General features: G+C 42.6%; 1 protein-coding gene across 2 annotated transcripts in view; it reads left to right on the top strand.

Moving 5' to 3' along the window:
* Positions 1-9082, top strand: part of LOC102448550 (uncharacterized) — a 35492-nt gene extending 26410 nt beyond the window's left edge. For both annotated transcript variants that reach the window (XM_075921284.2, XM_006138786.5), the window contains exons 5-6: positions 1102-1251; positions 8527-9082. In XM_075921284.2, coding sequence (XP_075777399.2) covers positions 1102-1251; positions 8527-8747 — 371 coding nt within the window. In that variant the 3' untranslated portion in view covers positions 8748-9082. The remainder of the gene's footprint in view (positions 1-1101; positions 1252-8526) is intronic.
* Positions 9083-12704: the final 3622 nt, after the last annotated feature.

Here is a 12704-nt window from a genome sequence, read left to right as displayed (position 1 = left end):
CAGTACAGTAAACTTACAATAATCCGGCACCTTTAGGACCCAGGGGGTGCCGGATTATCAGATATGATGGACTATCGGAAGGGGAGCCTATGATGGGTCTGCCATCCCAGGCCCCTCATAGCCCCCCTTCCGATAGTCTGGCTCTGCCCCAGGCATCCCCATTCAGCCGCTGCTGGTCAGTTTCAGCAGTGGCTGAATCGGGGACGCCTGCGGCAGAGCAGCAGGGGTGCTGCCAGGTTGGTCCAGTAGCGCCGAGGGGCGGCGCTATGGGACCAACCCAGCAGCACTCCAGCTGCTCTGCCCTGGGCTTCCTGGAATCAGTCGCTGGTCAGTTTCAGCAGCGGCTGAATCGGGGATGCCTGGGGCAGAGCAGCTGGGGTGCTGCCGGGTTGGTCCCGTAGTGCCGAGGGGCAGCGCTATGGGACCAACCCGGCAGCACCCCAGCTGCTCTGCCCCCGGCTTCCCCAATTCAGCTGCTGGTCAGTTTCAGTAGCGGCTGAATCGGGGAAGCTGGGCGCAGAGCAGCTCCAGTTGTCCAGCTGCCTGGAGCACTTCCAGGTTCCTGATGGTGCCGGACCATCAGGAGTGCCGGAGCATTGGATGCTGGACCAATGGAGTTTTACTGTACTAGATTGACAGTAGAATTCTTCTATCAACTTAGCTACTGTTTCTTAGGGAGGTGGTTGGGAGAAACCCACCTATTGGTATAGGTCGTGTCTACACTGATGTGCTACAGAAGGTGCAAAGTACCTACATATTACATAGTCCTTGCATTGTAATTGAAATTCTTAGTAAGGGCTGTTTTTTTAAATATACGTAGGTGCCTGACTTCCACTGAAGTAAAAATAACAAGTAGTCCTGCGGTACCTTAGAGACTTGCAAAAATATATATAGTGTCATAAGTGGGCAAAGCTCACTTCTTCAGAAGATCTTGAGTGACGAAAAAGGGGTACTCAGAATTTATAACAGAAAAAGAAAGTAGAGGGGAGTAAAAAGCTGTCAACTGTAGTGCCGATGCTAATACGCCAAAATAGGCCAAAAAATTTTTTAAAAGGCAAATATTTGGGTTTTCTTTTAGTCTTGTGGTTTTTGTCTTCACAGGTGTTCCATTGATTGATGGTGGCACTGTACGGCTACCTCGACTGATTGGTCTCTCACGAGCCTTAGATCTCATTCTAACTGGTCGTCCTGTTAGTGCACAAGAAGCATATGAATTTGGACTAGCCAATCGAATAGTGCCCAATGGCCAAGGTAAGTGCTTAAGGAACTGTAGGAAATAGTTCTAAATGTGTGAATGTTTTGATAAGTGTTATCTGGATGTCTGTCTTTGTGAAGACTAATACAAATAAACATACAAATAATCATGGTTTTTTTGGACATGGAGCATGCAGAAGAGGGGGCAGCAGGCAGTCTGCAAAGCAGGCAGCAGTACTGGGACTCCAGCAGCAGGGAAGAAGAATCAGCAGCTATAGAGATGCGGGGAGGAGCTCAGCCTGCAGCCAGCTACTCTACTTCTAGCTCCCTCTCTAGGCTGCAGGGACATGGAGAGAGCTGCTGCCAGAGGGAGCCACTGCCGCCTCCATGCTGGGCCTCTCTTCCAGAGACTTCCTGAAAAGCCTGGGGGGTGTCACACATTCGTGCCTCTCCAAAAGCAGTCACATTTAAATTCCGCGCATGCTTCTCATTGGTTACGATTACAATTAAAAGTTGCATAAGTCAGGGACCATGTTTTAATACATGTTTGTACGGTGCCTAAATGGGGCCCTGCTCCATAAGCAGGGGCCTTGTGGTGCTCTCAGGATGCAAATAATAAATTAAAATATACACGTGGCACAGGATTGGCTCACCGCAGAAAGAACATCCAACATCTGCCACATTTGTTTTTACTGCTGCCCTGCCACTAACTTATTATTCATGTTTAAAATAAATCTTAAAGCAGGCTGCTAACAAAAGTACTTCATCCAATTATCCATTCCCTTCATTGTAATTATTTTGTAACGTCACATTAGCTGAAACTAGAGCATTTGTTGATGGTCTGCCATCATATTTTATTAATTTATTTTGTTTTAAATGGAGGGAAACAAAACTTTCCAAATGTCACCGTATGTTTGGAAAAATGAAACGGTTTCCCTTATATTTTGGGTAAGGGAAATGAATAGGGGGTTTTCTAATGGAAATCAGACGTAGCACTTGCTTTTACACTAAAAAAAGCATGTACTCCAGTTTCTCAGCTTGTGAAACAGTCTTGTCCTGCCACTGTACAGTTCCTTGATGATTTGTTTTATTTCGTTTCTAATTAATTAGCTGCCTGCTCCATCTCTACAACAGCTGGAGACAAAGATATTGTGAAGTACTAAAATGACTTGAGGCAAGAATCTAGTTTAGAAAGATTTCCTTTACTAGCTAAATGTTATGTTTCCACTCAAAAGAAAGGTGCTGCTGTGCAGTCATAAAAAGCTGGCCAAAAACCCTGTTAACCTTTGCAGTCAGCTGTGTTGTTTTTTGATCCATGCCAACATGGATCACTGCTCTGGCCCAAGAGACTGGCTCTCTTACTCTGTTAAGTTAGAATCCAAGGAACTCAAATAGCAACTCACTCAGGGCCCAAGTCTGCAAACACTTATTCACATGAGTAGTCTTTCCTTAGGCAGCTGATCCCACTGATTTAAATGGGAGTAGCTGGGTAAGTGAGTGAGGGTTTTTCAGGATGCAGGCCCGTATGCTGGGGTGGGTGTGAAGGGTGTGAACCCATCCAGCCATGGTCCTCGCCCATGCTCTGGCCAGGGTCCTCTGCCCATGCACCTCTCCCTGGTGGAAAGCAGGGAGGCATGCTGCCTTAGCCTCCCTCCCCTGTGCTCTGACCATCTGAGAGAGGCTGGGGCTGATTCTCTCTGTTCCTCACCCAGGAGCAGGGACAGGACTGGGCTGCAGGGGATGAGAAAGCCACCAGCCCCTCCCGCAGCATGCACCCCATCCCTACAGAAATTCCTGCATAAGGGATGTGAGCTTCATTCCCTGCACCCTCCTTAATTCATTGTTCTCAGGCTTTGTCTACCCGGCCTCTTTACTGATCTGTAACTTTCTTGCTCAGGGCAAGAAAAATCCCCCCCCCCCAGCACAGCAAGTTACAGCACTGTAAAGCCCCGGTGCAAACAGGCTCCAAGCTGTGAGAGCTATGCTCCTTGTGGAGGTGGCTTACTTGGAGTGCTGGTGCTGTGACCACACTGCTAGGTAAGAACACGGCTACAGCTGCACTTTAAACTTAGAAATGTAGACAGAACCCCACATATTTCTCATAAGCTACGTCTAGACTACGAGCCTCTTTAGAAAGAGAGCATCTAGACTGCAACAACTTATTTTGAAAAAGCGTTCCGCTTTTGCGAAAGAGAGCACCCAGGCAATCTGGACACTCTCTTTCGAAAAAGCCCTGTTTGCATTCCAGAACACTTTTTTTTTAAAGATTACTTTCGAAAAAAGGCATTCTTCCTCGTAAAATGAGGTTTACCGTGGTTGAAAAAACCACTGCATTCTTTCGATTTAATTTTGAAAGAACGCGGCGGCAGTCTAGATGCAGGGGAAGTTTTTTCAAAAAAAGGCCACTTTTTTCGAAAAAACCCTGTAGTCTAGACACACCCATACTGTTATAACTTCTTATACTTGTCTCACAAGCAAAGATAAGCTTAGCTGAATTTTGAAAATATTGTGTAATTTTCAGTTGTGTGCTAGGCACTTGACAGATACATAATATCTGTGTTTATCCCAAAGAGTTTACTGTTTAAAGGTTTGATCTTGCAAACACTTACTACTGAGTATGATGCTTATGGAAATCAGAGGGTCTACTGATTAGAAGTGAGCACTGTACCTAATGCTAAGTGGATGCAGGATCAGGCCTTAAGAGCTCAACAGATTTTAATTCTCTCAACATCTTGAAAGACTGAGCTTTTAATAGACAAAATATACACATACAGAAAAGGGTGGTGGGAGCAGGAGTGCAACCCCTGATTCTGGCTAATGGGAGCAGCAGGGAGAGCCTTCATATGAGCAGTTTCTTGTACTGCCATTCCCCCAGCTGTTCCCTTCCCCCCCATTTCCCCATCTCATCCCCTCCCCCTGGAGTGGGAAGCTGGCGCACCAACCTCATGGGAGGAGATGCAGGGCTGGAGTGCCAGTACAGGCTCCCCACTGTGGAGCCAAGCCCTGAGCCTGCAGCCCACCTGTAAGAAGTTCAAACCACACTCTGAGATCCACTGCTCTAGCTAAAAGTGCAGTGAAGACAAGCCCTGTGTTATAAGTGTGCTTTTTGTCATTCTAAAAACTTTTAAGTGCTTCATAACCAAGAGCTGCTGCTATTTATCAGTTTTATTCCATTTATTCCATTTTTTTAAAACCAGAGAGTTGAAAACATGGAAATAGATTTTAAGACACTGCTTTCCAGTGAGAAAGGTGTATCCCTTAAAAAAAAAAAAATCTATTGTCTGTTAACCTTTGACCATTATTGGGAACTACCTCTGTAAGGTAAATGTAGAAAACCTTTTCAAGCAGTCTGTAATATTTCCTGTAGAAAGAAAAAGGAAGACGCTCTACTGAGTTACTTCATTTTGAATTGGCTTGGAAACAGGTTTAATGCACAGTAGCAGCTGCTTCTCTTCAACTTAAACTGATATGACTGCTGCTTACTGTAGTCTATTCTCCTTAACTTGTTAGAAAAATGATTACAACATGTACTTTTAAATCTAAATGGGCTTTGGGAATAGCTTTCTCTAAGCTTGAGTGTCTGAGAGTTTTTAAAAGGAAATTAACCATGAATCAGTTAAGTAGGACAAAAAGGTACGTGTGTGTGCGTGTGTGTTAAAAGTAGGTTACTTTGATCATGGCGTGTGAGAGGATGAAGAGGAGGTCAGTAATAACATGGGAGGTTATTCAAACCTCCTGAAGCTGTCGCCGTTTTTCAAGTCCAAAAAGTGACTAACGTCTCCATGGACTTGCTGTTGTACTGTGTGCATTCTGATTCCTTTTCAAACATGAGTGTTTTGGTTGGCATTGAATGACGTACCTTAGAAGTGAATGCAAATGAAACCAAGTTTTGTTTATTAAATGTGTTGTAAGCAAATGAGAATTCTATAAAGTATGTGGGCCAGGCCACCACTTCCCGCAGCTCCCCTTTGCCAGGAATGGTGAACCGCATCCAACAGGAGCTGCAAGCAGCCGTACCTGAGGACACTCGGGTAAATAAAGTGCCTGGTAGCCTGCCAGGGGCTAACCTGCTGAACCACATCCTGCCTACAGGCTGCTTTTTGCCAATCCCTGTTTGAATCTGTTGTTTACAGAACTAGATGTAAAGCAAAGAAAACCATGTGGCTGGATATTCTAATGTCATCAATGACCTTAAGCCTGGTCCTCAGCTACAAGTGAGTTGTGCTTAGCTGAGCTGAAAAAGAGGAATACAAAACTGCCTTGACCCTCCTTCTATCTTAGAGCAATTCTGCTATGATCTGCTTCCCTCAAACAGAATAAAGCAGCCTATAGTCTGCTGTAACATCTCTCACTTCACCAGGAGCCCCAGGAGACTGATATGGTAGAAAAGATCACTGGAAGGTTGGCTATGCCCTTTGGGATAGAAGCAGAGGGGGAAAATGTAAGAGCCAACATGTATGGCTTTTAGTGCTGTTTTAGACTATCATAGTATTACAAGAAAATATCTTCGAATAGGTTTATGGTTTTGTTGCTCACTGAAGATACTCTGGAGTGATAGAGCACATCATAGTATTTCTTAGAAACACTATGGTACCTTTTTCTCTTGTCTCTTCTACACCAAAAAAGATTTTGTAATCTTATCTTGCAATAGTTAGCAGTTCTAACAGCCACTCTCGCTCCTTCATTTTTTTGTTCATTTATTCTTTTCATGATTGAAAAGGTTTCCATTTTATATTTTGTGTGAATATCCCAGGGATGTTAAATATCGGTTAATTGAATAGCTGATTAGCCTCATGAATTCTTATCAGTTACTTGACAATTCTATAGTCTCTGGGGGTGGGGCCGGTAGCCAGTGTGCTCTGGCCTCACTCACAAGGAGCCCCCTGCCACGCTGCACTGCTGCTTCTGTATCAGAGGCAGCAGTGCGGAGTGCCAGGCGGGAGCTGGTCTGTGAGGGGAGCCAGTTTAAAAACCAGCTCCCCTCATGGACTGGTTGCCTGTTGCCTGGCGCTGCTGCCTTTGATACAGAGGCAGCAGCACAGAGTGGCAGCAACCTTTGCCTGGAGGACTCTGAGCTCCTGGACCTGTTGCGAGCCATAACTGAACTGGGCTGCCTGCCCACCTGGCTCCTAATACACTTTAAATGCTGAGCCACAGCAGGGGTAGGTCCCGGACCCAGCACAAGCTGGGACTGAGCCGGGCTGCTGGCCAGCCTGCTTAGAAGTTTACTGGTGGGGGGAGGGGGAAAAATGCATGTAGTCTATAGCATTAACTGATAAGCTTTTTCTTATCGGTTAATCGACTACACTATTACATCCCTAGAATATCCAGATAATGTTTATTCAGTATTTAATATATACTCTGTTAAATGTCTTCTCATAATTAGATAGTTATTTATTTCAGTAGCACAACTATTTATCACCCTAAAATTGTTGGCTAGTTTTGTGTGTGCCTGCGACTTAGTTTTATTTTTGGAAAGTTGGGGGAGGCCGATAGCTTACAGCAATATTTCTATTCTATTGCAACTTAGTTTGTTAATGTCAGATGCTCACACTTTCATTCATTCAAAAGAAAAATATTCCAAACTAGTAAGGGAGATCAGTTGAGAGTCTTACAAATCAGAGTGTGCTCAATGTTTGCTTGGGAAATTTTTGTCCTACTCTAAATAGCCCAAAACTCCACATCTGTAACAGTGATATAGATATGATTAGTTGAAGAACCGATAATATTTATCACCTGGTTGTACACTTGATCATGCACTTTTGACCAGTTCATGATCTCTGCCCTTTAATCCATCTCACATAGTCACGTCCTGACATTTCAGATCTCTGAACAACTTCACAGGTGCCATTTTAAAGAATAAATAAACCTGCCCTAAAAATGCTTCCTCCTTTCTCCCAAACAGAGAAACTTTAAAAAATGACCTGCTATTGATCCAGGACTGGTAGTACTTGGTCCTGCTCCAGTAACAGGCTTAAGGTTTGATATCTTGAAGGATTACATAACTTTACACCATTGGAAAGGGGAGAATCCCAGCATTTGCTTTTAGGCTAGGGAGGTTGTAATATATCACACTCAAGCCCATATGCAGGGTGTGTGTGAAGGGTGCGAACACACCCCTCCCCCCACAGTCCCCAAAGTCAGCACGAGGGGACTTTGTAGCCACCTTCCTGGTGGTCCGTGGAGCGAGCTCAGTTCCCCTCCTTTTCCCCACATTGGGGAGCCCACGCAGGTGCTGCAGCCTCCTCCTCCTGCCTCCCCACCATGCGTGGTTGGAGTGCCAACACCGGCTTACTGCTGCGGGAAGGGGGGAGAGAAAGAAAGCCTTGAGCCTCACTTTGCAATCCAGCTTGCCGGGAAGAAACACTCCCTCTCTCCCGGCTGGGGGAAGGGGAGGAGGAGCACTTCTTCCCTGCGAGCCGGATCGCACAGCGAGGCTTGAGGCTTTCTCTCTCTTCCCTGGCAATGGTGCGCTAATGGGAGGCGGTACCTGGGACCATGTGGGGCACAAAGGCAACTTCCCTTCTGCTCAGCAGGCCTGCTCTTGGGATTGGGTGAAAATTCACTGAAGTTGCACCCATTTAAGCAGCAGAGTTTGGGAATAATTCAGACCTCTCTCATCCCAGCTTTCCACTGTGTTCAAGAGACCATAGCATCTTAGCTCTTATTCATAGTCCCCTCTCTGCCATTCCATTATGAGTAAGAAACCTGTCAGTGTTCTCTGGAACATTGGAACTGGAAATTCCACTGTACCTTCCATATACAGGCAGCCCATATATGTCACAATCTCCACCATATAAATATAGACATGTTAAAGGAACACCATTGTCTTAAAAATGTTATGCTTTCTTAAATGTTTCATACCCACAAAATAAGACTTAGTTTACTTTAATTGAAAGAGGCTCAATAACTGCTCTGTGTGTTTACTAAGAACATTTCACAGAACAGTGTAGAAGGTTTCAGGGTATTCCCATATATATACAGTTATTTAATTTCCTCTGTTTGCCTGCATCTTGCATATACAAACAAGGGAAAGAAAAACATTTTTTAAATAGGACAATGTTATTGTGAACCAACAAGTATTCGTAGAAAGGGTTAGGGCAAATGTTGTATCAAACAACTTTTAACTCTTTTTAAATTGGCTCGATTCCAGGATAAAGTTGTGGCTTTAAAAATATTTGAAATTGTTGACTAATAAATTTAAGCACTAATCATTAGGCTAACATGTTATTTTTTTCACAAACATGTTATTTTTTTGCATGTTATTATGCAAGTTGTGTAAGAGTTTTTATTTAAATGCTATTAAGTATTCTTTTATGTTTCTATTTGTAGCCCTTCAGTGTGCCATGGAACTTGCTAAACAAATCTCTATATTTCCTCAAAAATGCATGCATGGGGACCGAAATTCTGCTTATTACAGTGTCTTTGATGCCACCTCATTCACAGAAGCCATGCAGTTTGAGTTTGATACTGGTGTGCAAGTGATTTTGAAAGAATCTGTCCCTGGTGCTAAAAAGTTCAGCTTAGGGGAGGGACGTGGGGGAAAGTTATAAAAGTGAAATATCTTCTGTATGTAGAAAATGTTTTCTAGACATTGAAATAGTAGAAGTCTGCTGAATTTACAAAAATAATGGAAGTCCTGAAAAAAATTATACAAATTAAAATTGTATAGGGTACATAATCTTGATGTATGGGAAGTTGCAGACCTAACAGTGTTAGCAATGGTTATGTACATAAATCTTTGTTAATGGAGATAAGGTACTATGTATTAATATATTTTATACCTAAAATAATTGTTTAATGATGAAAAATTTCCCATTTTATTGTACCTCTGTTCTGAAATCATGAAATAAAGCTGCTTTTTTACATGTTTTCATTTGACTGACAATTTTAGCCATTAGTCTTTATTAAAAGAAAAAGGAATTGCTTCCCAGAACCAGTGTATAAAACTATTAAAAATGCATGGTAGTAATGTATTTATTTAGACAAAGCCGATAAATGATTTGCCAAATGAAGACAACCAAAAACCAACTCATATTTTTTTAGGTTTAAGACTGCTTTATTTACTTCCAGCCTAAACACTACAATTGCCAGAATTAACTACTGTGGTTAATTCTTATTTGCAGAACTCCGTATTTTGAAACGGAATTCCTCAAAGGTACTCATGGAACTATTTACAGTGTATTAATGATAAAGAAATCCTGCACCTGCTCTGTTCTCATATAGACAGGATCTTGGGTTATAGGTAAGAGTTTAAAAGACATTTTAAAAAATTAAACCATTTTACGGCTAACTTTCCATTGTGAATGTCATTCAGAAACAGTGATGCAGAAGCTTTTCATTTCACCACCAGATGTCCTTCAGGAGTAGGAAAATATGATGACCTGAAAGATATTCTGAAGCCCGAGTCCACATTTTTGAAGATATAACAGTGAAAGGAAAGTTTGAGTGAAAGCAAATGTTACCACAGATTTTTGGATGATGTGTGTGTTGTGGAGGCTTTCTGGCAGGTGCAAAATTCTTTCAGTAGCACTAACTGTTTAACTCTTACGGTGTTTCATAGCCTGAAACAAATTACATATATGCCTTTCCTTTTGTCTTCACCCAGAGAATTAGGTATTGCTCACTTTTCTTAAGCCTTTTTAGAAATGTGCAGTTTCAAATGATGACATGTTTGACATTTGAAGCTGTAGAATAACTTGTGAAAGACGACACCATTTTTTCATCCCTTCCAGTGAGTTTTGAGGAAGCAAAGCAAGGTTTGGCTTGTCTAGTGCTGATCACATAATCAGAATCCAAAAGAAGGCATTCTGATTCAGGTGGTCGTGGCAGCTGTTCAGGAACCGTAGGGCAGTAGTCTACATCATTAGTATGAACTACTAAAGGAAGGATAGAGACTGGACTACAGCACTGTAGCAAAGAGTCTGCATTATTTGTTAGGAGAAGCTAAGTTGTCATGCTGGTTTGTATAGAAAGTCTGTCTCAAGACTGAGGTAATTTAGCAGAGCGGTGCTGGAAAGTCCAGTGTGTCCAAATCCTGATACTGTGTTGGTTCTGGGGTGACGCAACATTGTCAGTTCTATGACAATATTATAGTAACACATACTCAAAATGCAATATTTCAAATATTTTATTTTCAGAGTGAAAAAGCCTATCCTTGTTCTGGATCATCCAAAAAGCAGTGCGCGGTACCATGACAGTTGTCCCAGGGTTCGATCCTAAAAGGTGCTGAACCCTCTCAACTCCATTTCAAGAGGAGTGGAGGGCACTTAAGCTACATGGTTAACTTTGGAAAATATATATACTTTTAAATGTGACACTTCCTTCTGTAGAATCCAAAATATGAAGCAGAATTTATAAGACTTGTGGAGAAAGTGATGTAAACTGCCCCTAAACAGACATACAGTGGAAAGGTGGGTGAGGTAATATCTTTTATTGGACCAACTTCTGTTGGTGAGAGAGACAAGCTTTCAGGGTAACACAGAGCTCTTCTTCAGGTCTGGGAAATGTACTAAGTATCACAGCTAAATACAAGGTGGAACAGATTGTCTAGCACAAGTAATTAACACATATTTCCAGGGACTACTGAAGGCAAAGTGGCCTTTTAGCACCCCTCAAATCAAAGGAGGGAAAAATTATCAAATCCTTCCCTAAACTCCAAGAGAAATTCTGCATTACCTCACCCACTTTGTTACTCTAATATCCTAGAACCAACATGGCTACAATACTGCAAATGTACAGTGAAAAGTTAGGTCCATTGTTGTACCAGAAGAGTGAAAAAGGAGGCCCGATAAATTAATATTGTGAAAGAAGCTGCTCCCTTCTGAGCCCACCTCCCCAGTAATTACTCGAATGAGTGTTTGTAGGGTCCAAACCTGGTTTGGATAACTATGCATGCAAATCATGGACCCTAACTTCTACACCATCAACTTTTGGATTATCCTCCTTAGTTTGTTTTAAAGGGATACAGAATATTGTCTCTATGAATTTGGGAGAGAAGCCAGAATTAAAATGGACAATTTCAATTCTATGCTCCTTCCCATGTGGTGGAACTTTTCTGGTAGCTTCCCATACCAGCATCCATCCTACCTCACAGTTATTTGTATGGGGAGAGGAGATTTGCAATGTAGCAAAACTTAGCATCATTACTTTAAACTTAACATTGACAAATTAGAAAGATTTAAACAAATATGCCGTTTAAAAACAAATGCATAATGGTGACACTTCCTTCAGATTGCATGCCCTTGAAGGGCACCACCTGCATGTGCTAGCAATGCAACAAAAAGAAAATATGCAAGATGCTGGGGTTGGATCATCCTTATCCTCCTCAACCCCCTACACTAAAACACAAGGGAAGGGGCTAAAGAAGATATTTCTGATAACCTCTACCCAGCCTTCTTTTTTTCCTGGGGGAGAGAAGGGAGTGTTGTTTGTATCCCCATGAAACAAGCAACAAGGGCCAAGCCTGGATAATCTCCAGGGATATCTGTGGATCCTAGGATCTCTGCAGGAGGCCACAAGTTTTGGTGTCTAGCACACCCCAGTTCTCCTGGAATAATTTTACTAGAAGGCCAATCTCCCTACTGTGTATGAGACTCCACAGACCAGCTAAAAATTCCATGAGGTAGGAGGAGGACAAGATGTATGCTGGGCCATTTCTCAAGCCAGCACATGCCCACTCGCTCTAAACAGATTCTATCGTAGTGGGGAACCCGCTCCCACATGCAAAACAAACTAAAGCTTTTTTTGGGGGGGGGGAGATTTGTGCAGGGACCTCTGAAGGGGGACGGTCTTTTTTGAAGAACCAAACTAATGCTAATAATGGATGCTCCTGTATTATCATAGTTAAAATACCAGTGTAAATACAGAATAAAGTCACTGACTTAGGGGAGGTAGCCTGGATTTGTTCAGTGTAACTAAGAACATGCTATGCCTCGTAATGATAAGACCAGTATATAGAATGTATTGTCTACTATTGGTTGGTTCTACACTGGTTATTAATTTTGTTTTTAGTGTTAAATAGGGACTGGAGTTAGAAGTATTCTTGCTTTGTGATTTAAAATAATGTAGATTGTATAGGGTTTGCAAACAGCTTGTGTACGCATTATTACTTGTTCACAGATTAAGGCCAGAAGAGACCATTCTGGATGGTTTGGTTTCACCATGCTGTAAGTTCTACTTTGTAAGTCTCTTTCTACAATCTTGTACTGTACTGTAGCCTGTTAATATTATCTTAGAGATAACAAAGAGCCAAAATGCTTTGAAAGTAAATATGATGATACCAAAAGTAATATACTTACATTCTAGGCCAGGTTAGGGAACCCAAAGCCCAGGGCTGGATACAGCCCCAGAGGCTCAGGGATCTTCCCAGCATTGGGGAACCCACACTGGTGCTCCAGTTCTCCTGCCGCCCCACTGCAGGACTGGAGCCCACAAAATCTACGAGCTTGGGCCTCCCTAACCTCTGGTGTGCGAAGGGAATGTTGGAGCGTCTTTCTCCTTCTCCGCTG

Source organism: Pelodiscus sinensis, chromosome 2 (assembly GCF_052426305.1).
Source record: "Pelodiscus sinensis isolate ZL-2025 chromosome 2, ASM5242630v1, whole genome shotgun sequence".
Taxonomy (NCBI): Eukaryota; Metazoa; Chordata; order Testudines; family Trionychidae; genus Pelodiscus; species Pelodiscus sinensis.
Note: the sequence above shows the minus strand (reverse complement) of the source record. Positions and strands in the feature narration are given on the sequence as shown.